At 38.7% G+C, this 26,796-nt stretch overlaps 1 protein-coding gene across 10 annotated transcripts in view; it reads left to right on the forward strand.

The window, feature by feature from the left end:
- The window catches only part of IDE (insulin degrading enzyme), a 114,618-nt gene that overhangs the window by 25,828 nt on the left and 61,994 nt on the right, over positions 1-26,796 (forward strand). For 9 of the 10 annotated variants that reach the window (XM_037905013.2, XM_037905012.2, XM_043552098.1 and 6 more), the window contains 8 exons: positions 7,432-7,616; positions 9,667-9,874; positions 11,634-11,803; positions 15,297-15,419; positions 17,818-17,930; positions 18,415-18,577; positions 23,797-23,889; positions 24,562-24,653. In XM_037905013.2, coding sequence (XP_037760941.1) covers positions 7,457-7,616; positions 9,667-9,874; positions 11,634-11,803; positions 15,297-15,419; positions 17,818-17,930; positions 18,415-18,577; positions 23,797-23,889; positions 24,562-24,653 — 1,122 coding nt within the window. In that variant the 5' untranslated portion in view covers positions 7,432-7,456. Of the gene's footprint in view, positions 1-7,431; positions 7,617-9,666; positions 9,875-11,633; positions 11,804-15,296; positions 15,420-17,817; positions 17,931-18,414; positions 18,578-23,796; positions 23,890-24,561; positions 24,654-26,796 lie in introns of those variants that run through there. The other variant, XM_037905014.2, reaches the window with a different exon arrangement.

Genomic DNA, 26,796 nt, shown 5'->3' on the forward strand with positions numbered 1-26,796 from the left:
AGGCAGGTATTGGCTCATCATAAACTTCAATCCATGGCAACTACTGGGTAATGAGATCTGGAATAAAAACATAATGTGCATATATAAGGACTACAAACACAGTTTGCAGAATTTGGAACAGATGAAAAATTTGGAATTGATAGTAGATCACAATCATGATCTTTATATAATGCCAAGGACACTTTTGGAGCTCAAATAATAATTGTAGTGCATTCAGTGTAGTATAATGGTGTACTCAAAAAGGGGTTATGAAACATGAGCTGAAAAAGCAGTGACAAAAATTGTGCTGTTTGTTCATCAGTTGATATAGACATGATTTGAGTATGGTTCAGCACACCAGAGAGATGCATTTATAGTAAAACTATGATTATCTGAAGGTCTCAGGGAAACCCAAAACCTCCAGATAACTGGAGGAGCTCACCGAGCACAGACTTCAAAATCTGAAGAGCTGGCATCCCAACTATAGCCATTCAGCTTGATTCTCTAGAGCTGATTATTGTTTATAGATGTTCATGTGCCTCAGCAAGACTTGTGGGCTAATGTGTAGGGTCCTACCAAATTCACGGTCCATTTTGGTCAATTTCACAGTCATAGGATTTTAAAAATCATAAATTTCATGGTTTCAGATATTAAAATCCTGAAATTTCATGGTGTTGTAGAGGTCCTGACCCAAAAGACGGTTGTGGGAGAGTCACAAGGTTATTATAGGAGGGTTGCAGTATTGCCACACTTACTTCTGCGCTGCTGCCTTCAGACCTGGGCAGCCAGAGAGTGGTGGTTTCTGGCTGTTGGCCCACGTCTGAACGCGAGTGCAGAAGTAAGTTTGGGAAACACTGGTCTCCCCAATGAACCCTATATAGTATAGGGTAAAAGTACACAAAAGACCAGATTTCACAGTCCGTGACGTGTTTTTCACAGCCGTGAATTTTGTTAGGGCCTTACTAATATGGCTTAAACATATACATCCTGTTGATCCAGCAGATCTTGAAGAAAATTTTGAAGCCAGTGCTCAGAAAGCCATTACTTTTGGCTGTGCACCAAAATTTTTGCATTGTTGTCAAATGCTTCTGGTAACTGGGTTTCAAATACTGTAAATGAGGTTTGACTATACTGGCTAATGTGCCAACTGTATTTTCATTTAAAAATTGTTTTCTAAAATAGCTATAGATTGACATAGGCATCACATGCAGTTTAAAAATTAAAACCCTGGTCCTGGAATAAGTTTTTCACAGGTGGACCTCAGCAGTCTCTCAGAGCCCCATTGAAATCAGTGAGGCTCTGTGGGGATGCAGAGGTCCACCTGCATGGATCTCATTGCAGAAAAAGCATCTTAAAGTATACCACTTGCTTTTACTTACTTGTAAAATAGAAATCAACAGGTATTTTTCCTCAGCACCTGATCTATTATACTGAAGAGGGCATTTTTGTGAGAGGGGGACATGAGTACTTTATGTATCCCCATCATTGAATGTGAGCCTGCTTTCCACTCAGCCCATTCTTTGCATTCACCTGTTATACTGCCCTCTGTTTAGGTCTTCTCCTCATTTGCAGTTTTTGAGCAAGCAGCACAATTCCCAAAATGCTGAACAAAGGAAAATTTCTTGCTGCTGCCTGTATTTTGTTGGGCCACTTGATGCTGGTATGGTTTTGTGGCAATACTATGAAAGTATTTTAATTTAAAAAATATTATTTTAAATTATTTAGAATGAGTCTTCTCTAAATAGCTAAGACATTTTGTGGGTCATCATCATTGCTGCTCAACTTAGTGGTGGTCATACCAGCAACAGAGATATTATCTTAGTACTAGCATCTTAGGAGAGGAATCAGCACTTTGGAATTGGGTAACTTACCCAAAAGTACAAGTGAGGGGAAAGAGGCAAGCAAGTTTTAGAAGGGCAGACAGGAAACCTGTCTTCTAGAAGGAAGCGTAGGTTTGATCTGAAAGTTTAGCTTGTAAAATGTTTTGGGATCTTTGGGTGAAAAGCACTGGAGAAGTACCTGGTAGTATTATACCCAGAAACAATCTTAAGAGAACATTAAGGTTGCACAATAAAGCATTCATAAGTAAGGATATGCCATTTCACGCCTTGTAATTTTATTCAATCTTTTTTTATTTACACCGATTTCATTGTAAAAATGTTCAAACATATTTCCATTGCCTTTGATTTGCCATATATGTTTTCTTCTCACCAAAAGTTATATTTTAATAATTTATTCAGCACCCAGGAGGCTTAGTATTCTTGGTGGACGGCACTTGCCTCATCATATATTTCATTTGTCTTTTTCATAAGCCCAAGTCTGTTGACCTTCCAGGCATTGTGGGGGAGGGAGAGGAAACTATCTATTTATTCTGTTTTTTTCCCCTGAGTTGGGTTTGGTGCAGCAGGCTATGTTTTGGGTGTGTGCATGTGGCTTTTTTTTTTTTTTTTTAATGGTTTTATTTCCTATCCTGCTTAAGGGTTAGGGCCCAAATCCTGCGAACCCCAGCATAAGTACAACTTGCTCTTCCTAGTAGGCCTATTGATATGATGAGTAAGGGCATGCAAGATCAATCCTTTGATTTGAAACTAACTGTTTTGGAATGTGGGGGTGGGAGAAGTAAGCCTAACTGTACCCAATTTTGCATGCTAAACTAGAGCTAGGTTGTGAAGGAGATAGAAACAGAGAATTGGTATTATGACAGTATACTCTGTGGTCCTTCACAAGGTATCAGTTGAAATGTATGGGATTTCACAGGTTATGTTTTCATAAGTTTCAGGTATTTCAACATTTGATGCTCACATTGTTGCCTTACTTGACTGAGCGTATGTCTACACAGCAAGGAAAAAACCCTTGGCTGGCCCATGCCGGCCAACTTGGGCTCGTGGGGCTCAGGCTGTGGGGCTGTTTCACTGCTTTGTAGACTCCTGGGCTCGGGTTGGAGCCTGAGCTCCGGGACCCTGTTGTGTGGGAGGTGTTGGGGTCACCCTGCAGTATAACCCAGGCTGGTAAGAGCCAAGGTGTGGTTTGCTGGCTGCAGCATATCCACAGACATAGCTGGGAGTGACTTGTGTGCTGGAGGTTGTGAGCAGTCCAGACTGGAAGCTACAGCAGCAAAGCAAAGCATCCCAGGTTAGAGAGCAGGGATGACACAGCCAGTCATTAGTCTGGATTGTACCCTTGAAATGTCACAGTAGTAAAATCAAATCTAATCATTAATAGCTCCAGTGAGGGAAACCTAATCTTTTTGTTCTCGTCAAAAACTACACTGACCATCTATCAAATTTTACCTTGTATAAGAATGGCTTGGTTCTGATTCTTTTTTTATTTTATTCAAAGTAAACTTTTGATTTTTATTGTTCAAAATTTTATTATTTTTACAAAATATGGTAGACAGAAGGGAGAAATAACTGATTCTAAGTTTGCTAGTGACAAGAAGATCCTGTTTTTTAATTAAACACACACACAAAGGCAGTATTTCTAGGATAGGTCCCCTGAAATTTTTACAGTTCTTCTGGGGCAGTCTCTATGACCAATTACAGTGAATTCAGTGGTATTAAATGGTCTAAACTTGTAGAATTTTTGGCTCTTGAATTATTAATTTTTTTCTGATCATAACATATACTTCGCCTGTAATACTTTTAGCTCTTTTACTACATTAGAATTCTACTTACTGAAATAAAAAATCCACCACAAGATGGTGACCTGGGCACTGAATAATTTGAGGATTGTGAATTTTCCACTGATGTTCTGAAATGGTTTTAAAAACCCACCACTAAATTAACTATGAAAGTCTTAGGAGTTTCCAGGTGTTATCAAACTTTTTCATATTGCAAGCCATACTGTAGTAGAGAGTCTGATAGACAATCTCCCCTCTTGTTTGCAGTCATGTGGACCACCTTCCCTCCATATGTAATCATGTAACATTTATGTGACAGCAACAATTGCTTACAGTGAAAAGTAATATTAGAAAAAAATATATATATATTTAGCTGTATTTTAATGCAACGTTTAGCATCTGGAAACAAGCAGGATAGACAGCACCATATGAAAAGCCAACTTTGTGGTCTACCAGCAAGTCCTCTATGAACCACAATTTGGGAACACTGGTTAGAGTCTGGAGTTTGGAAAAGAGGAGGCTATAAAGTATATCTTATTGTGCTGTCTGTTGCCCATTTAAAAACACTTTTCCTATTGAACTGATCAAGAGATGAGGAATGTAATTTACTACTTGTTAACCATCTAATAATGTAATTAGTTTACTTTTTTCCTCCCAGAATATATTAAATATAATTTTGACTCCTCTTGGCTCACTGAGTTTAGTAAATAAAGTAACTTAAAATCATACAAAATATAGACTGCATTGTATGTTGTCTTAAAACCTCTCGAGTAATGTCTTTGAAAGGCTCAGTTGTTCGGTTCTGTTTTCCTTTCTGCAGATGTGCTGTGTTGTTTTAAGTTATACGTCAACTTATAAGGGCTATTGAATTTAAAAATGCTCACAGTCTCAGCCAGGATATAAATTGGGTCTATATTTCCAGACTTTTGACCTGGAGACATAGTGTCTCATACAGAATTAAGTTTTCATTTTGAGGAACCTATGAACCCTGAAGTACTAATGATGACTGTCTTTTTTGTTCTTGTGTAACTAGAAACATACAGGTTTCAGAGGGGTAGCTGTGTTAGTCTGTATCAGTAAAAACGAGGAGTCCTTGTGGCACCTTAGAGACTAACAAATGTATTTGGGCGTAAGCTTGCGTGGAATATAACCCACTTCATCAGATGCATGGAGTGTAAAATATAGTAAGCAGGTATAAATATACAGCACACAAAAAGATGGGAGTTGCCTTACCAAGTGGGGGTCAAAGTGGATGTGACCCATTTCCAGCAGTTGACAAGAAGGGGTGAGTATCAACAGAGGGATGGGCCCACATCCACTTTGATTGGATTGGCCTCGTTAGCACTACAAAAAGTAATTTTCCCTCTGTTGATATTCACCCCTTCTTGTCAACTTTTGGGAATGGACCACATCCACCCTAATTGAATTGGCCTCCCTAGCACTGACCCCCCACTTGGTAAGGCAACTCCTATCTTTTCATGTGCTGTATATTTATACCTGCTTACTGTATTTTCCACTCCATGCATCTGATGAAGTGAGTTATATCCCACGCAAACTTATGCCCAAATAAATTTGTTAGTCTCTAAGGTGCCACAAGGACTCCTCGTTATTAGAAACATACAGTAAAGGCCTTGCTCTAGAAGGCCTAAGAGCATTTGAATCATTCCGATTCTGGAGGTATTAACATTCACCTCATTGTGATGCTCATAATATCACCTTCAGCTACCCACAATATTTATTACACCTGTGGTGTAAATTACATACGTAGCTGGTCCCAAGGGTACTGTTCTGTCGAAGGGTGGTAATCTAGATGAATGATGACCTATACCACTTTTTCCTTTTCCATACCAATATGGCTGTAGAAAGGGGAACTTTTAAGTTGTCTTCCATGTAGCGGTATTTTATTTAAATAAGCACTGTAATTTTCACCTCCAGAACTTCACTTCTGAAGTCTTTTAACATTCTAAAAAAATCAGTTGGTATGCACAGATCACAAGAGAGCTAGTTAAAATATTATATGCTTTTATAAGCCGAATGGTATTTCACCTAATAAATGTCATGATTGAAGACATGGCACAGTAAATGTGTGGGGAGCTACATAATAATATTAGTCATTTCAGTACCTTATAGTATGCAGTCTTAAAGCTTCTGAAAATAAATGAATTTGGCTTTTGTTTTAGTGATGCCCAATGTGAGTTGAAGACAGGAGCAGCAATATTGTCAAACCCTTGAAATTGCATATATTGTGCTTCTGATGGAACTGTACTTACAGCAGTTTTTACCATAAACAAAGATTTATTACACAAGCTCATCATATCTGGAGGCTTAGGCTCAAATCTGGTTTAGCTCCCAAGCGAGTTTAGTTTGCTAGCTATTAACCAGTCTCTGGTCACTTAACAATATGTTGTGCCACAGACAAAAATGTTGTTTGTTTGACATTCTCTCTTACGAACAAGCCCTTCACTGAAACATTAATCTTGTAAAGCAGCATTAAGATTCATTGGCAGAGTTACATGTGGAAATTTACTACCTGACTGCACTGTGCTGCTTCAAACATTACTCTCTCATTTCCCATTTCTCTGATTGCTTTATTTAAAAAGCATGTGGTTTCAAATAAAATTGAACACTTTTTAAAAATCAAGATTCATGATTGGGATGTCATGTTTTTACTTTGGCAGTTTATCTGGATTTGATAGCTGCTTTCAACCACCTGAGAGGTGGTTCCAAAGAGGATGGTTCTAGACTATTCTCAGTGGTAGAAGATGACAGGACAAGGAGTAATGGTCTCAAGTTGCAGTGGGGGAGGTTTAGGTTGGATATTAGGAAAAACTTTTTCACTAGGAGGGTGGTGAAACACTGGAATGCGTTATCTAGGGAGGTGGTAGAATCTCCTTCCTTAGAAGTTTTTAAGGTCAGGCTTGACAAAGCCCTGGCTGGGATGATTTAATTGGGGGTTGGTCCTGCTTTGAGCAGGGGGTTGGACTAGATGACCTCCTGAGGTCCCTTCCAACCCTGATATTTTATGATTCTATGATCTAAAATTTAAAACAACAAGAGAATGTTATTCCAAAATCTCACTTGGTGTTGAACATTTCAAAATATTGCTGCCACGCCAGGAGACTTGCTTACTGTATCTCTAGAACTAGTAAACTCTATAAAAGCAGTTTTTAAGAATTGAGGCAGTTGAATTAGAGCAGGAACCTGGGGAACAGGAAAGGTTGGATTTGTTCCTCAGTTTGCCAGTGATTTACTGTGAAACCTTGGGCAAATTATTTAACCCTTCCCTGGCTGCGTTTTCCCATCTGTAAAATTGAGTTAACACACTGTTCTGGAAAAGTGCTTTTGAGATCCTAGGATCAAAGGCAGTCTATGACAGCATAGTAATAGTCTTCTTGATAGTAAACATACCTATTATTATTACTTCATGTTTTTCTTTTGATTTTAAGTATAGATTTTTGTAAAATTTCAATATAAGTACAAAGATATTTAAAATAGGTTGAAGATGGATTTGGCAAGATTGCATTGTAGCCTTTCATTTTTTTCATTATAGTTGAATAGGGTGGCTGACGTGTATCTTTGATAAGATATTAATTTTTTTAATTACTGTGAGAGTGGAAGTTACAGTAGATTCTGTGATGTGATCCAGTCCCATATGAAGTCTCCTGATTTTAATGGGAGTTGCAGATGCTCAACATCTCTCTGAATCTGGACCATAATTCGGCATACAGGACAGGTTTTAAAGGTTCTGCACAGGGAATTAGGTTTTCCTCACAATTTATCCTCTGAGATAGTTGGTTAAATTAGGAATTTTAATTTCTACTATTTTCTTTTAGGCTTCAGAAGAATACTCATAACAAAATGAGCAATTCAGCTATTAAGAGAATAGCAAAGGAAATTATCAAATCACCTGAGGATAAGCGAGAATATCGTGGATTAGAACTGGAAAATGGCATCAAAGCAATACTCATCTGCGACCCCACCACAGATAAGTCTTCAGCAGCACTTGATGTACACATAGGTATTTAATGAATTTATTTTGTATTCTGTTCCACTGGCTTTGCATTGCAAATAATTACTGCAGTACGTTTCTGTGAGGAAAAGGAATCCGACCTACTTTCAGTGTGCCACTAATTTCAGTGTTTTAGTTGCAAATAAACCAATGGTACATAGCACAAAATATGGTAGCATTTACAGAAGTTGTTTTCAGCAGGTTGCACAGCCTTCTATTATTGTGAGTTCCAGTTTTATTTCTCCATATATCCTGTTAGAAATTATTAGACCCAGTTAAATTTTCCTGATGTAATATATGCTCAGTCAGTGGTCAGACTTGTAATTTTAACCATATGATTACATGTTCTGAGGGAGCCTTTTTTTTTTTTTTTTTTTTTGAAAAAAGGGGATGGAGAAATCATTCCGTCTTGCTTTATCTACCATTCTAGATTTTTGTTTCATGCATGTTTGTTGTAATGATGATGGGCAAGAAAAGCAGCATAATGTGCCAAGAGGAAAACCTTAATCTCTGATATGGCAGTGTTTGTCTACACTGGAACACTAAGGAGAATTAAGGTGAATTAACTAAAAGTGTGAAGTTAATTTGCACAAATTAAAGTTCCTTTAACCATCATGTGGATGCTCCCATCCAGAAGTAAAGTGGCTTTAGTTCACTCTCTTAATCTGGAGGTTTACAGAGAATTAAATCATTTTTCTTCTGAATGAGAGCATCCACACACAGTTTTAAATGGTCTTAAATTTATGCACATTAACTTTACACCTTTAGTTAATTCATCATAACTTTCCTGAGTGTGTTCCCATGTAGACAAGCCCTTAGAGAGTTGACATGAAGTGCCCGGGGTGAAAAACAAAGGCAGTTAATCTGCTTCCGACTCTGACAGTAACAGAAAAGCAATCTTTTCCTAGCTCTGAAAAGTCTAAGATATTTCTCTGTTCACATATCATAGCTTTCAGGAAAGATGTGTGTTACAAATCAGTGTCTAGACTTTTTCATATCTACGCACTTCAGAGAGTAGCTAGCTAGCCTCGCCAATGTTGAAATCTTATACTGTGAATTTCAGTTTATAGCAGAGGTTATCAATATTTTTCATAGTGTGCATCACATCTTAATAGACATTTTTTTTTTTTTTTTTCCTCATGGACTACCTCCCCTCCCTTTTGAAGTGACACCTCTCCCTTCTATTCACAATTGCATAGCAACCTTGTGGAAATCGCAGCAATGGCTTGCATGGAAATGTAATATCAGCAAAGCATTTAGTGTAGGGGTGGCTAACCTGTGGCTCCAGAGCCACATATGGCTCCTTGTATAGGCACCAACTCCGGGGCTGGAGCTACAGGCACCAACTTTTCAATGTGCCGGGGGGTGCCCACTGCTCAACCCCGGGCTCTGCTGCAGGCCCTGCCCCCACTCCACCCCTTCCTGCCCCCCTTCCCTCAGCTTGCCATGCCCTTGCTTCTCCACCCTAGAGCCTCCTGCATGCCACGAAACAGCTGATAGGGAGGTGCGGGGAAGGAGAGGGAGATGCTGATTGGCGGGGCTGCCGGTGGGTGGGAGGCGCTGGGAGCAAAGTGCGGGAGCTGATGTGGGGCTGCTGACCTATTACTGCAGCTCTTTGGTAATGTACATTGGTAAATTCTGGCCCCTTCTTAGGCTCAGGTTGGCCACCCCTGATTTAGTATATCATTAGCTGCCTTTTAATGCAGTGTAGCTGCTGGAAACAAAGAGGAGAAACCAGAACCATATGATCATTCAGTTCTCTTCAGGCTAAAAATGGTCCGTGGGCCTCAGTTTAGGAATCACGGGTATACAGTGATCCTAGCCTGGCCCAGAAGGAAGAAACCGAGTTTGAGCCCTCTGAAGATGACCAAGTTGCTCATTTTGAAATACCTGTTTTGAACATTCGGTTTGTTTTCCTATGGCTGTGGGGCTGGAGTTAAGTGGAGTTTCATAACTACAGAATTCACATAATTGGTTGCACACTAGTATAATCTAAATGCTTTTTAAAAAACTATACCTGTTCTAATATGACTTCTTTAATGTGTATTTTTCTCCGCAGGTTCATTATCAGACCCCCCAAACATTGCTGGGCTTAGCCATTTTTGTGAACATATGCTGTTCTTGGGAACCAAGAAGTACCCAAAAGAGAATGAGTATAGTCAGTTTCTTAGTGAGCATGCAGGAAGTTCAAATGCTTTCACCAGTGGAGAACACACCAATTATTACTTTGATGTGTCACATGAACATCTAGAAGGTGCACTGGACAGGTGAACAGATTTGTTACTTCTAGTTTTCTGAGGGGTTTTTTTTGGTTGACATTTTGTAATATCTGAAACAAAATCATAATTATACGTTGAACTTTTGCTGACAGCATTACATCTTGTATTATTATAGGTGGGGTTGGTAGCACTGACTGTTAGAGTTGACTTGTGTTTAAGGCATGGATTTTCCATGTGATCTTGGGCACGTCATTTTAAGATGTGATCCAAAGCTCTATTGAATTCAGTGGGAGTCTTTCCATTACCTTTAATAGGCTTTGAGATAGGCCTTCTTTGTCTCAATTTTCCTATCTGTAAAACTGAGACAATTATTATTTTCTTCTTCTATGTTTTGTCTGTTTAGACTGTAAGCTTTTGGGGGCAGGAACTCTCTTATTCTTGAGGCTACGTTTTAGTCATGGGTATTCTTAGTAAAAGTGATAGACCAGTCATGGGCAGTAAACAAAAATTCACGGCCTATGAGCTGTCCATGACTTTTACTAAATACTCTGACTAAAACTTGCAGGGAGGGTTTGGGAGGGCAGTCCGGCTGCTAGGGTTGGGGAGGTTGGTTGGGCTGGGGCAGGTTCCCTACCCAGCTCCTGGAAAGCGGGGACCCTAGCTCCATGTGCTGCCTCCGCTCTACCCCAAGCCCCGGTTCTGCAGCTCCCATTGGCTGGGAACCGCAGCCAATAGCAGCTGCGGAAGCAGCATGTGGAGCTAGGAGTTGCAGGAGGGGGAGTTGCTGTCGCCCTTCCGGGGAGCTTCCCCCACCAGGTAAGCACTGTCCCACACCCCAACTCCCAGTCCTGAACTCTACCCTTCCCCGCCCCCCCCCCCCGCCCCCCCCCCCCCCCCCCAAAAAAAACCACAAAAAAAACTCTTGCTGCTGGAGGGTAGGGGGGACCTGAGACTGCCGCAGCAGCAGCCGGTGCGACTGGCCCAGGGACTGCCTGAGCTGCGCAGGCGGCCCTCAGGCCAGGCACACCAGCTGCTGCAGAAGTCACGGAGGTCATGGAAAGTCACGGAAGGGTGACTTCCGTGACAAATACGGAGCCTTATTTATTATGTGTTTGAACAATGCCTAATACAATGGGGCTCTGATCCCTGTTGGGGCCTCTAGGGCTATAATAGTAAAGATCACATGATGGTGAATAGTTACAAATGACAAAAGTTGCATGGTATGAACATCTTGGTTATTAAATGAATGATAAAATGAAAGATTGAAATTATTTTATGGGCTGAGTTGCATCAGTTATAGGAAATGCATTTATAGTGAGTGATATGTGATAGTATTTATGGCATTTTGTACAGATCAAGGTTTATATGTTTTTGGTTTTACTTAAGTTTGTATAAGTCTGTGTACCATTTATATAACCTTCGATAAATATTAAAAAATAAACATTTGACATCCTCCATGGATGCACTGCACTATATTAACAAGAGTGTTGGATTTTCACAACACTCTTCTATGGTAAGTAAGTCATTGTTGATATTTTACAGATGGAGAAATTAAGAAGATGATGATTATGTGATTTAACTAGAACCACACAGCAAGTCTCTGGGAAAGCCAGGACTTGTTTCAGGAGTTCTGAGGTTCTAGTCTTAAACTGTTAATTAACAATAAATTAAAATATTACATGAGTTTTTAGACTTTTTGTGGCTTGAGGGTTGGTTTTTGTTATTGGGGTGTTTTTTTATGTGCAATAATCCTGACTTGGAAAATGTTTACATTTTAGTTGTGTAAATTTGTAAAATTTTCTTTTAGGTTTGCCCAGTTTTTCCTATGCCCTCTGTTTGATGAGAGCTGCAAGGAAAGGGAGGTGAATGCTGTTGATTCCGAGCATGAAAAGAATTTAATGAATGATGCCTGGCGATTGTTTCAGTTGGAGAAAGCTACTGGAAATCCCAATCATCCCTTCAGTAAATTTGGAACAGGTTTGTTAAAATAGACTTACCCGTCTATTAGAGCTGACCTAAGATCAGGGCTGTAACCAGGATGGGGCAAGTGTGGCAGCCACAGGGCTGGAAGAATGGTGTGAAAAAGATGAAAAAAAACGGTAGAGGGTGCAAATATGCTTGCTTGCCCCAGACACAAAAATGCCCAGTTAAAGTTCTGCATAAAATGCATGCTGAGACTGTTTGTGTAAAATTGGTGAAGATAGGACTGAAAGCAATTTCCTTTTTTCCTCCATACATGTTTGTTTGTGGTGATTCGTTACATTTTCCACACAATAGATTAAAAAAAGAGCTGGACAAAACAAATGGAACAAACTGAAACAAGACTAGGAGTTTGGTGATGACACAGCCTTTATGATGATGATTTCAGCAGTATACAATTCTTTTGTAACGACTGGAAGTGAGTCTCACAAGTTGGGACTGTAAATCATTGTGAGAGAGAGAAAGTGGATGAAGAGTATTTAAATTGCCAGCAGCCAAATAGCATTTTGCTAACAACTGTTGCATTGGGAGGACAAACTGAGCAGGTTAAGTAAATGAGGAAAGCTCAGCAAAGCACTGGTGCAATTAATGGATGTGTGCATCAAGACAAAATCTAGAGCATAAATCACAGTGGGCAACAGCGATAGATGGCTAAGAAAAGCGAGGCCTTGGTTAAATAGGTGGCTAAATGGCTTTTACAGGGTTTGTTGCTCCTTAGGTGCCCTTTAACAGCTGAAGAAAAATTCAAATTAATATTTATAAAAATATATTTGAGTTTAGATACCATTTATCTGTTTCCATGTATGTAAAACAGAAAAGCTTTAAAATGGACAGAGAGGCTTGATTAGGTTCACTTCGCAGAAGTTACTTTTCTACACTTTACTACAGAGCTTTTTTTTGATAATTTCAAATGAATAAGTATATTAGCTAGCAAATTGTGCTAGTACAATAGAGATTTAAGTTGTGTTTAATTCTGGGATAACAGGTGCTTTTTCAGGGCTTTATCAACCCCTTCATGGCCACAGAAATCCGATGCCTTGAGGATAGTGGGACTGCAAGTGTGGGGTTGCCAGAGATGACCCCTAGAGAGCAAATAAGAACATTATTACAATTGATGATGATGTCCTTGGATTCTCAATTAATATTTAACATTTGGATGTAAGGCTTTCAGAAGGGTTCTCAGGCTGATTAATAGATGCAGTGTCTGACTAATCAGCTCTAGCATCCTAAAGTGGTAAGATTATTTGGATGAGGACATGTTGACTTTCTCCTAGTAAGGAAGAACTCTCTGAAGTGGGAAATCATTTTAAAAATGTACAGAGAAAAATCTAAGGAAAGTGTTGCAAGTTACCTATCTGATGATCCATGGGAGAAAATCCAGTGTCGGTGGATTAATTTCTAATCAGGAAAAAACAGTTTCTGTAATCTCAGCGAGCCAGGGTTTGATGCTCATGAATCAGTACTGTGCTGATGGGGGTGAGGAGGGGCGGGGAATCATTTTAAATCCCTGTGCCAATCCCAGGAGGAATCCAGAAAGTTGCAGAAAATGTTTTCTGAAGGTTAGAAGAGTTCCTGTTTAAACATTTCTTCTTTATGCAACTGTCATATCCATAGATAGCTGTGGGGATTTATGGCTGGTCAGGATTACAGATCTTTTCTAGATAGTGCCTGAAATATATTCAAATTTAGTAGTAGTAATAATACTAAGATGATAATTCTCAATATCTATAGTACTATTTTACGCCCCAATTCTGTAATCAAATATTTTAAAGAGGACAGTTTGCATATATGAGTTGAAGAACCAGAGCCTTCATTTGTGGGGTTTTTTTTTAATTACACAGAGGGTTGCCAAGTGTCTCACCTTTGCATGATGCACACATGTGGCAGCCCTGTCTGCAGCTGAGATGTTATGCATTCTGCTGGGCTGCAGAAATGGGTGTAATTCCCACTTCAGACCACCACGGGTCACTGTGGAACCTATTCTCCCATCAGCCAAGCAGACTCTCCTTGTGCTGCTTCTCATGCTGGATAGACAGTCAGCCCACCAGCTTTCTTCCTAGTATCACCACTCAGTCACCAGTAACCCCCATACACTCATTGCCCACCTAATCCAGCAGCCCCAGACATCTGTCAGCGATTCAACTCCCTCCCCTGACTCTAGATACCTTCCGGCACTCTACCCCAACCACCTCTCCCAGACATCAAGCACTGTCTGGTGCTCTGCCTGCCCACCCACCCACATACCCAGACGCTTTCTGGCACTCATATATATCCTAGCAGCAAAATTTTTAATAAATAATCATCTGGTACCTTGCCCTGTTTTTGCCAATCCATTGCCTATTTCTGTGGGAATGGAAATGATAGACTTAAACATTTAGGTGAGTCTTTGGAACATGTACTTCTACATTCTGGCTTCAGGCTGAGCTCTATAACGTCCGATAAGTTCCTGACATCTGTGGTCTGCTTAGCAGAGGTAGAGGGAGAACAGGGAAAAAAACAACCAAACATTTTAAAAACAAATAACTTTAAAGAACTATATTTATGTGTTTGTATGCTCTTTTTACTTCAATTTCAAATATAACTTTTTAAATAAAAGTAATAAATCCTTTCATGAAGACTTTGTATACTGGATATCTGTGGTTTTTGGTTGGTTGAAGACCTGAAACTAAATGTACCTGCAACCTTTGGTACAAGCTTATACTATGCCTGGTGTTTGTTTATTGCCTTGGTGATGTATGTTGATTGCTACCTGTGTTGGAGATTTGTTTAACAGCATGTTTATATTTCTTGCTGTTGCATATCCTGTGTTATTATCTCCCTCCACCTATTGTCTTGCTTCCATCCTCCTACCTTATTATTGAATGTTCCTTTTTTCTGGTTTCTTTGTTGTTTGGCTGTAATGTAAAACTAGTCTTAGAGTTGGTAGCCTCTCAGAGTTCTAGTATGTTTCCTTTACATCCATGTGAATGCAACAAAAGATTTCCAAGTGAAAGGGAATGGACTAGAATTCAACTCTGATCATCTTGTTTTTCACAAATTCTGACTTTTTTCTAGTGTCACCTCATTACTCTTGCACCAGACAAGACTGTTGCTTTAACTATAAACCTAAATATTTTCTTACAGTAAAAGTTGCCATTAGTGCGTTAATGTGACACCTTCAAAACTCAATAGCTGTGACTACTTAAATGGGAATTTTCGTTTATCTGAAAGAGTCTGACCTGTAAGCTTTACTGCAAAGTTATCTGTTTTCCCAGCCTTTTAAGAAAGGAATGGGTTGAGGATGGAAGAGTTGATTGGTCCTGATGAGATTAGTTGATATTTGTCCAATCTGATGTTTTTGGTATGTACTTTTATTTAAAAATAAATAAATCTTTGTACATGCACCTTGAAGACAGGAGAATCAGAAAGGGTTTTTTCAGTTTTTAAATTCATATAACTTGTATGTGTGTCCAGCAATAAATATCTTCATGATTTTTCTTTTGTATTACAGGGAACAAATTCACTTTGGAAACTAGACCAACTAAAGAAGGAATAGATGTAAGACAGGAGCTGTTGAAGTTCCATTCCACTTATTATTCATCAAATTTAATGGCTATTTGTGTCCTAGGACGAGGTGAGTACCGAACTTTTAATGGTAGTTTCTTAGTTAGCTGAGTGTGATTTTTACATCTGTCATTTGAATTCTTATAGAAGAAAACAAGACATACTTAAATCAGCTAAGATTTTTCTCCAGGCTTTTAAACAAAGGAGGCTAGGGTCCCAATCCTGTAAAGGTGTTCTTAATTTTATACACTGTGAACAGTCTGAAGTCAGTGAGGATACCCATTGCCCGCACAGTTCAGCGTGTGTACATATTTGCAGAATTTTTTTTTTTTTTTCCAATCCTAAAACTTGCTACGGAATGCTACATGATAAAGGAGTACTTGTGCCTCAGATAAGAGAGGTTTTTAAAATGTATATGAATATATTTTTAGAAATTTACCACAATCAGTTTAGCAGATCTAGTCTGAAAATACTTCGCATAATTTGTGATTTTTCTCTGATGCATGTTTGTGTAATTCCACAATGACCTACAGGACATATAATCAAAGATAGAAGGGCCAAAGTTTAATCTAGATATTTGTTTTATAGAAATTTCTAAATTAGATTAGAAGCCTTAATTTCAGAGATGCTGCACACTCAAAATTCTAAATTAAGTCAGTTAACGTTGCAGATGCTCAACACCTCCTAGAATCAGGACTATATTTTTTGTGAGGGTTTTAAGAAGCTTAATAACAATGTGTTGAAAAACTTTTAAATATGCTGGCAGACCAGTACTCATGAGCCAAACTACAATAATATAATGGGGGGTCAATACATGATCAGACAAAATATGTGAAATTAATTTTTAAAATCATGGAAAGTACTTTGACAGATTTTATTATTAATTAAATTGTCTGCCTCTAAAGTAACATCATGTGGAAATACTCATGCTTTAAATAAGAACACCTGACATCTTTGGTAATAATAGGATGAACTGTCTACTTTTAGAAAATACTGCTTTTGAGAAAAAATAAATTGCTACGGCAATGACATTGAACATTGTATGGAACATAAACATACCATATGTAGACTTGTACATCCCAGTTAATGCATGTGCTTGAGTACTTTCCTTATCTTAAACATATGAGTAGTCCCACTAACTTCATTGGACTACTTGCCTGTTTAAGTACATTCCTAAATCAGGGCTACAAAGAGTATATGCTATCATAAGAACAAAAGAATGGCCATATTGGGTCAGACCAATGGTCCATCTAGCCCAGTATCCTGTCTTCTGACAGTGGCCAATGCCAGATGCTTCAGAGGGAATGAACAGAACAGGTAATCATCAAGTGATCCATTCCCAGCTTCTGGCAAACAGAGGCAAGGGACACTTCAGAACATGATTTCCATTCCTGTCCATCCTGGCTAATAGCCATTGATGAACCCATCCTCCCTGAACTTACCTAGTTCTTTTTTGAACCCTGTTATAGTCTTGGTCTTCACAACATCCTGTGGCAAAGAGTTCCACAGGTTGACTATGAGTTGTGTGAAGAAGTACTTCCTTTTGTTTGATTTTAAACCTGCTGCCTGTTAATTTCATTTGGTGACCCCTAGTTCTTGTGGTCTGAGAAGGAGTAAATAACACTTCCTTATTTACTTTCTCCACACCAGTCATGATTTTATAGGCCTCTATCATATCCCCCCCCTTAGTAGTCTCTCTTCTATCATCTGCTTTTTTATCATCAACTTCTGTGGTACCTCGCCTTTTTCTGTCTTTTTAATATGAAATTAATTGACAAACTATGCTTGTGGAATTATAACCGTAGGCCCACTGAACTGCCTGTGTTCTATTACCCCCCTCCGCTGGTCTGCTGGATGACCTGGGGCAAGTCACCTCACCTTTCTGTGCCTCAGTTTCCCCATCTCTAAAATGGGGATAATGATACTGACCTCCATTTAAAGCACTTAAAATTTTTCTGATGCAAAGCTCTTATATAAGAGCTAGGTGGTGGTGGTATTATTATTATTATTATTATTATTTATTACTTAATGGGAGTTTTGTGCACATATGGACTGCTGGATCAGGCCTCACGTGTCTAACTCATGCTATCCTGCTTTAGTATGGCAGCACATGTGGTTTGTAACATTACATGTTGATTAGAGAACTGTGAACATCTTTTGTTTGTTTTTCCGCAGCCTTAATTTGACCTGCAAACTGTTGGTGTGTGGGTGTAGGTGTGTTTGTTTTTAAGGTGCTCTTTCTTGTTTCCTTTAGGTTTATAAAGCACAAAACCTTCTCTATAAGTAATAAAAATAAATCTCAGAATATATTCCCTCTCTCCAAATAATCGTAGTTCACTTGTTGGTGATGGGGGAGCCATTAAGCCCAACCTTATAATTTATTATTTTTCTAAAAAAAAATATGTAAGTCTCAGATTGCTGGAATCTTCTGACAATGATTGTGCTATTTCTAATGATTCTCTTTTTAGAATCCTTGGATGAGCTGACCAGTTTGGTAGTGAAGCTATTTTCAGAAGTAGAGAACAAAAATGTCCCATTACCAGAATTTCCTGAACATCCTTTCCAAGAAGAACATCTTCAGGTAAGTTGTGAGACTTTCTGGTATATATTCACTGAAGGGTACAGACCGTAACTCTGTTCTCCTACTTTTTCCATGTAGAAATAACACCATCATATACTTTACTACTACAACTACTACTGCAGGTGTCTATAGACAATACAGCTTAATCTAGCTAAGTTCATAGTTAAAATTGTGCATTTGAATGTGATTGAGAGAAATTGAGAAATGAGGATTCCAAGTGTGTGTTTGGCTGCTAAGGCTTGTGAGCTGAGATTACTGTGATTGTGAATGTTGGGTTAATTTGTTGTTTCCTGAATTTTTAACAATTGTGTTGATAAGAAATGCACATAAGTAACCTTAACTCTAAGTAAATGGGGTGGGTTTTTTTGTTTGTTTTTTGTTTTGGTATGGTATGGTATAGGTGTGTGTGTAGGAGGGTATAATGTATGCTCCTGAAAAGATGAAATACTAGAATCAGTGGAATGTTTTTTATTTTTACTTCTAGCAACTTTACAAAGTGGTACCTATTAAGGACATTAGAAATCTTTATGTCACATTTCCAATACCGGACCTTCAGAAATACTATAAATCAAACCCTGGTCATTACCTTGGTCATCTCATTGGGCATGAAGGTCCAGGAAGTCTTTTATCAGAACTCAAAGCTAAAGGTAAGCCCACTGGAAGTGAACTGTTAAAAGTAGTGCATTAAATACACCATGAAGCCTTGAAGCAATATTTCACTTCAGGTTGACCTCTGAGAATTAAAAGCTTAAATATCAGAAATCTGAATAAATTAAATCTTAATTCTAAGTCATTTCTCAAGTATTCTTTTTTCTCTCTTTGGTTACAAAGAGAACCTCAAATATTGAAACTATTGTTTCTTGGATCCCATTGCTACAATTGGGTTGTCTCTCAAAACATAGGCATATTGACTTCCCTTTTGTATTGTGTCACTGATGTTGGGGCTAAGGGCAGCACCTCTCAATGACCAAAAAGGTATGTCTTTGGCCTCTGTTGTTCATTTTACTGTGATTGGTAACTTTCTGTACATATTTTTATTGAAGTTTAGCCCAATTATTAATTGCAAAATCATTTTACTGTATACCATCCATGCATACAATGTATACCACTGAGATATCCATTACTGCCAGAATGAGTTAATGCCCAAAACAACTGCAAAGAAATATAGACATTCATATTTCCCTTATGGTAATTATACGTGTTGCTTTCTCAGAAGGAGTATTTTTTTTCTGGTTTCAGAGTAACAGCCGTGTTAGTCTGTATTCGCAAAAAGAAAAGGAGGACTTGTGGCACCTTAGAGACTAACCAATTTATTTGAGCATGAGCTTTCGTGAGCTACAGCTCACTTCATCGGATGCATGCTGTGGAAATCGCACAAGACATTTTATACACAGACACCATGAAACAATGCCTCCTCCCACCCCACTCTTCTGCTGGTAATAGCTTATCTAAAGTGATCATCAAGTTGGGCCATTTCCAGCACAAATTTGTGCTGGAAATGGCCCAACTTGATGATCACTTTAGATAAGCTATTACCAGCAGGAGAGTGGGGTGGGAGGAGGCATTGTTTCATGGTGTCTGTGTATAAAATGTCTTGTGCGATTTCCACAGCATGCATCCGATGAAGTGAGCTGTAGCTCACGAAAGCTCATGCTCAAATAAATTGGTTAGTCTCTAAGGTGCCACAAGTCCTCCTTTTCTATTTTTTTTCTGTACATTAATGGTTCCTCTTCTGGGGTACCCTTGATCTTCAAGGGTGGTGTGTAGTCTCTTATTCCTTCTCTTTAAGGGGCTCTGTGACCCATCTTAGGACCAATGGGGTCCGTGGTTCATTGTGTGCAATGTCTCCACCTAGTGGCCAGGTGCATTTACTAATAACCCCTTTGGCCTGTATCTAGGATATTACAGTTTATAGTAGCTGGGACACACGGACAAACAAATAAACATAAATAATATTCTGTTCCTGGAAAGGATAGGGATAAATTAAAAGGAGGGGAAGGGAACAGGCAAAGGAGTCAAGAATGCCAAATGAATGGGCGATTAACCTGTCTAAGAGCAACAAAGTAAATTGCAGGTTTGTGTGGCCAATGTCTTCCTTTCCTGAATCAGAAGGAGCAACAGCATAGGGTAACTGATGGTCTTCTGCTGACCTCTCAGGAAAAGATGGAGTGATAATATGAGGCCATTGTTGATCTGTTATCTGTTGTGTGACAATAGATGAATGTGACGAGGTCCTGACTGGTATCTTCACCAAGTGTCCTATTGTCAGGATATGACTTCTGTGCAGGATATTAGAGGGACCCATTCCTTTCTATAGCTTGAGTTGATAGAGTGGCAGGCCAGGCATTTTCTCTTTGACTATGTGCGGCTCAGCCTTCCACCTTTCTGCAGTTTTGTGTGTCCCAGAAATGTGCAGATTCCTGGTGAGGACTCTGTTTTTTGTATGCAATTCTTGGTCTCTGGCCTGGGGGTCATAGAGTCCTTTGTTACTATAATTGTTCTGTTGTGCAGCAGAAGTGGCCATGGTATGTCTCTTGAAGTTGTTCTTTTAGACAGGTAGTCTGTTGAAGGTAATATACTGAACTGATGTGTCTCCATCTGAAGTGAGGCCCATGGGCCAGATAGTAATCTTTAAGGGATACCCCACACCTGCCAACATAGGGCATAACATTGGCCAGTTGGGGATACAACCAGAAGCTATTCCTCGTGCATATGTTTACTTCACCAGCCTGTACATTGCTTCCTTACCACAATTGACTAAATCCAACATTCAGGTGCTCAGAGGACAGATCTAGGATTGAAGGATGTTTTGTTAGCAGTGATAAAAGGGCACTCTTTTAGGCCTCTACAGTGAAGTCCATGTATCCTGACATGACTTTGCTACTTCGAGTAGGAGTCCACTAGTAGAAATGCCAAAACAAAGTTTTACAGGTAGATAGTTTCTAATGTTTGGTCAATAAGCTGAGTGTCCAGTGTCTTCATTATGCATATAATTGTAGGTATATACAAGATGAGACATGTTGACTCTGACTGTGTTTCTGTTGAGAGTCCTGTGTACCCAACGTGTTTTAACAACATGCAGTTGAACCTCTTCTGAAGGTCTCCCTGTGGGTAATAAGGGGTAGTGTTCCAGGTTTTGGGATTTTTTTATCCTTACGACATGTAGCAGCTCTTGCTGAGGCAACTTTCAAAAGTTCATCTTTGGTCTGTGTGGATTCTGGTAGGTAACCCATAATGCACAATACATTGGTGTATTCTTCCTACAATACATTGGCAACAGTGGATGCAAGTTGATCCTTTGTGGGGTAAGCTTGCGCATCCTTGTAAAGTAGTCAGTGATGACCAAAGTATTCCCAATATTCCTAGTCTGTTTCCAAAGAGAGAGAGAGTCCATACAGACTAGCTCTATTCCTCCTACACTAGTAATAGTAATGAGAGGGGCTGTCCTCTTGGTTATGTCTATACAACAACTAGACACTCAGTCATGCCTCAGTCCAGTCACCTTTCTCAGGCAGTTCTGTTACCGGTCTATGTTCTATTGTGGACAGAGTGTCCGCACCAATGTTTATACTCCCAAGAAGGTACTTCAGGCTTAAGTCATATATTGTTAACTCAGACACTCAACTTTATCCTGTTGTACCCAGTTTTGTGGTAATGAGTGCATAGGTCAGCGGGTTATCTATTCTGACTTGGAATTTCACCCCATAGAACTAGTCCTGAAACTTTTCTACCATTGCTCACTTGAGCACAAGGATCTCCAACTTGTGAGCAGGATACCATTGCTCAGAGTCCAACGGTCTTTGGCTAGCAAATGGCTATACAATGTTACCCTTCTGGATGCTCCTGGTAAAGCACAGCTTCATGCCCACTAAGACTGGCATTTGTATGTAGGATGTAAGGCTGAGACCATATGGTAAGGGCTTCCATCTTTGCTGTATCTGTTGCAAATCCTTTGTCCAATACAATGCGTCCCATGTACTTCACCATGAGTTGGTAAAATTGGCACTTATCTATTTATTAGGGCTGTCAAGTGATTAAAACAATTAATCATGTGATTAATTGCACTGTTAATAATAGGATACCATTTTAAAATATTTTTGGATGTTTTCTACATTTTCAAATATATTGATTTCAGTTACAAAACAGAATGCAAAGTGTACAGTGCTCACTTTATTTTTGATTACAAGTACTTGCACTGTAAAAACAACAACAAAAGAAAAAGTATATTCAATATAAGTACTGTAGTGCAACCTCTTTATCATGAAAGCTGAACTTACAAATGTGGAATTTATTTTAAAAAAAACCCCTGCATTCAAAAATAAAACAATGTAAAATTTTAGAGCCTACAAGTCCACTCAGACCTACTTCTTGTTCATCCAATTGCTCAGACAAACAAGTTTGTTTACATTTGCAGGAGATAATGCTGCCCACTTCTTATTTACAATATCACCAGAAAGTAAGAACAGGCATTTGCAGGGCACTTTTTGTAGCTGGCATTGCAAGATATTTATGTGCCAGATATGCTAAACATTCATGTGCCCCTTCCTGCTTCGGCCACCATTCCAGAAGATATGCTTCCATGCAGTATTATCTCCTATAAATGACAACAAACGTGTTTGTCTGAGCGGTTGGCTGAACAAGAAGTAGGACTGAGTGGACTTGTAGGCTCTGAAGTTTTACATTGTTTTGTTTTTGAGTGCAGTTATGTAACCAAAAAAAAATCTACATTTGTAAGTTTCACTTTCATGACAGAGTTTGCACTATAGTACTTGTATGAGACAAACTAAAGAAATACTATTTTTCAATTCATCATTTTTACAGTGCAAATATTTGTAATAAAAATAATATACACTTGGATTTCAATTACAACACAATACAATATATATGAAAATGTAGAAAAACATCCAAAATATTTAATACATTTCAATTGGTATTCTATTTTTTAACAGTGTGATTAAAACTGCCATTAATCGTGATTAATTTTTTTGAGTTAATCACATGAGTTAACTGCCATTAATCGACAGCCCAGCTATTTATAGTTTCAACCCACTTGCTTTTAGCCGATCATGGACTTTCATGAGCCAAATTTCATGCTTCTCTGGGTGCTCTTAAATACAGCCAAGTCATCAAGCTATACGAAGACTGCCATCAGTCTCTCCCTGCCTTCTCCATCGGTCTCTGGAATGTGGCTGGGGCACCTGGGATGTCTTGGGGCATGTGCTTAAACTGGTAGAATCTAGTGGACAAATGAAGGCAATTTTCTCCTTGAACTCTTTCCCCCATTGGAATCTAGTAATAGACACAGTGCAAATGCAGAACTGAGAACCATTTGTACCCAGTCAGACAATCCAAAATCATCCACTCATGACATCATGTATTGGACAGAATAGTCCTCTTGTTGAGTGTCCAGTAGTTGATTTGCATGCATACTGGTTTTCTTCCTGGTGAATACAATGGGAGAAGCATACTGTCTTCTTGACTTGATGGTAACGCCAGCAGCCATCAACCGCTGCCAGTATCACCGGACATCTTCCACATCAGCTGGGGCAAACTGCTTGGATCTTTTCCCTGAATGGGATAGTGTCTGTGGTAGCTCCTGTGAGCTGCTTCTCTGAAGCCCCCAAACTGGCCAGGGGACTACAGTTTACATGCACATATCCTCTTCAGCGTCTCATAATATTGTGTCTATTTAATCCTTCTTTCAACTTGTCTATGTAATAGGTACTCCGCATATAAGTTGTTAGACGCAAATGTTTTTTCAGAGTGCGTACTGTGTGTATATAAATTACTATCACCAAAAACATTTAGAGAAACAGCATAAATGAACACATTTTTTTTGCAATATATTTTCTTCTTAATTTCATAGGCTGGGTAAATACTCTGGTTGGAGGACAGAAAGAAGGTGCTAGAGGTTTCATGTTCTTCATCATTAACGTGGACCTGACAGAGGAAGGGCTTTGTAAGTGAAGAACTGTTTTTCAATCTCCTCTATTAGAAACCAAGATGCATTCTGGCTTTTATTCTCTTATCCAAAGAGTCTAATTTTATATTTAATAACTTGCAAGCTGAATACATTTCTGTTCTGATACATGACTGTGCCCTGTGAAAGTGTTTTGGACACTGATCCTCTTAATAAGTTGACAGGCATTTTGTTTATCAAGGAGTCAGAAATCAACTGTAAATGAGTGTATTGAATAAGACCATTTCATAAAAGAAATGTTTGATATTAATTTCTTTAATTAATTATTAATTATTAATAATTAATAATAATTTCCCCAAATATCATAAACTGTTATTGTACATGCTGGATGGTTCATACCATATAAATCTGTATTGAAATAATAATGCTTACACACAGAGAAAAATTAACAGGTTCAAAGCATTATATAGAAAATAAAGCTTTGATTCAATAAGGTACTTAAACACATGCCTCATTTCAAGCATGTAAATAGACAGGTTGACTTCTGCACTGGGACCATGCACATACTTAAATACCTTGTTGAATCAAGTCCTAAGTAACCAAGGTTAAAGACTTTTCATAATTTTTTTTTTAGTCTATTTTTAGGTGAAGAATTTTTTTTCAAGATGCAGAATGCAAGGAATTCTTAAGTGTGTAATCTTTGTTTTTCAGTGCACGTTGAAGACATAATTTTGCACATGTTTCAGTATATTCAAAAACTACGTATGGAAGGACCTCAGGAATGGGTTTTCCAAGAGTGCAAGGTATAGTAGTTTTACTTTTATAGTAGCAGTTCTCTCTTAATCTGTTTTTATAGATAGAATTTGGATGTTAGAGAACCAAATTCCATGGCTGTCCAATCCCTATTGGAATTTCTTTTACAATTCTGCAGAAGCAGTTTGTATGACTCTATAACATTTATTAAAAAATTAAAGCGGAGCTTTATACTTTGATACACCAATATTTTTAATATAAATACAAAATGCTATTTCTGAGCCAGATGAGTGGTCTAGATCGTGGTCCTACCTTCTATGGCTGCATAGAGGTGTCGGGAGAAGTTTTGCACTCCCCCTCAATGCACTTGCCTGGCCTTCTTCCATCTCTATTACAGGTGCGGGAGGAAAACAGGAACAGGACACCTGGTACAGTTGGGTAGTGGGTGGGGAATGGACGGGACCTTCTTCTTCCCCATGTATCATCTGGCACAATTCTGTTGACACAGGCATGTAGGGGGTTAGTATTCTCTGTTACCTTGTTGAACAAGAGCTCAGGAGATTACTTCATTGGACTCCTCCTGGGCAGTACAGCTGTATCCTGTACCTTCTGCAGAACTAATTGTTAAAGTGCACTCCAGTTCTATGTGATTGTGTGCGCATACATAGCAAACTTTGAAAGTGCTTTATTAATACTCAGTAATAAAATTTCACTTCTCAGTGGTGATGTGAAATGTAATACAACGCTTTACTCATAAGAGTGGCTCCATTGGTTCACTGGAACTATTCATGTAAGGGTTACTCATGCAAGTAAATGTTGCAGGATCAGGGCCTTAGTTATATTCTGTTAAACTTAGTAACTAGTAATAGTTTCCACTTAGAATAATCAGAAAATCTTTATCTACTTGACAAGATAAAAAACAGAATTTTTGGTTAAAATGTCAAATGTTAACATTTTCAAGCACTTGTCTCATTTGGCTAAACCTATGTCAGTATAGATTTTTATGACTTCTAAATACAGGAAAGCAGTAATTGCTTCTTGGTATCTCCTTTCCAGTCTGTTATGTAAATTATGATATCAGATATAGAATGATTAATTAAGTGTCTTATCCAGTCATGTGCATCTCTAAATTTCAAAGTTTTACAAGCTGCAGAATGCCATAGACTATAACTCCATAACAGATAGATAGTTGTACACTGCAGAAAAGTTAATTTGCTTCACCAGATACTTACTAAATAAAAAAAATTGATCTGTCTTCACCAAGGACTTGTGGGACTACATTTTGGGAAGGAAATGCAATGTAATCAGCTCTAGTCCTCCCATATTGTGCTACTCCCTAGCTGCAGTTTCTTCCTTTCATCAGTGCTGGATTCAAAGTCTGCAGGAATTTAGAGACAGTATCAGCTGAAAAAAATCAATTTTCTGTTTGAATACTTTTGCTACATGTACTGCCTAAAATTATTTAGGGAGTTCTGTTGTTTATGGCCATAAGGTCCCTTAAAAATCTTTCCTTGTTGACAGTCTCAAACAGCAGAAGAAATAAGTTACCTTGCCCCTGTTACAGTGTTGAGGAAGGCCTTTTTCTTTTTCTCTCTCGCTCTCTCTCTTTTCCTATTTAGGTGTGAAGTTTGTGTATGTGTGTTGTTTTTTTATGTAGATATATATATATTACTCTGTGAATTAGCCATTACAAGCAAAATATATGTTCTGTCAAACTAGCCACTTGACCATGATACTATTGACCATTTGTATTATGATTTGAAACACTGATTGCCTGTTGTACCAAAATACAAACTATAGAGTATAAGTATATCTTACATGGTGTTTTACACTAACTAGTACTCCCATTTCAGTGTATTCATTTTTTAAGTTCTTCCCTTTCAAGTGCCACTTCACATCAGACCCCTTCTTTTCAATTGCATGGCTTTCAGCAGCCCCTGCTATTATGTCTCTTCATCTTGTTGTAGAGGGACCAGCAATGCAACAGTTGTCGTCTTTATTCCTTCCATCTTCATGCCATGTGTTTGCAAAGAGATGACTCTTTACTCTCTTTGTAGTATGGCTCCCAAGGGAGATTTCTCCAGTTCATGTGGCTAAAGACAGCGCTAGGAAAACCTTTTCTCACCCTCCTAGTTCCTTGTTATGCCTTGTGCAGGGGCTCTGAAAGGCTTCTGCCTCTCTGTTTCTACCATT

The sequence above is a fragment of the Chelonia mydas genome, chromosome 7, assembly GCF_015237465.2.
Source record: "Chelonia mydas isolate rCheMyd1 chromosome 7, rCheMyd1.pri.v2, whole genome shotgun sequence".
Classification (NCBI taxonomy): Eukaryota; Metazoa; Chordata; order Testudines; family Cheloniidae; genus Chelonia; species Chelonia mydas.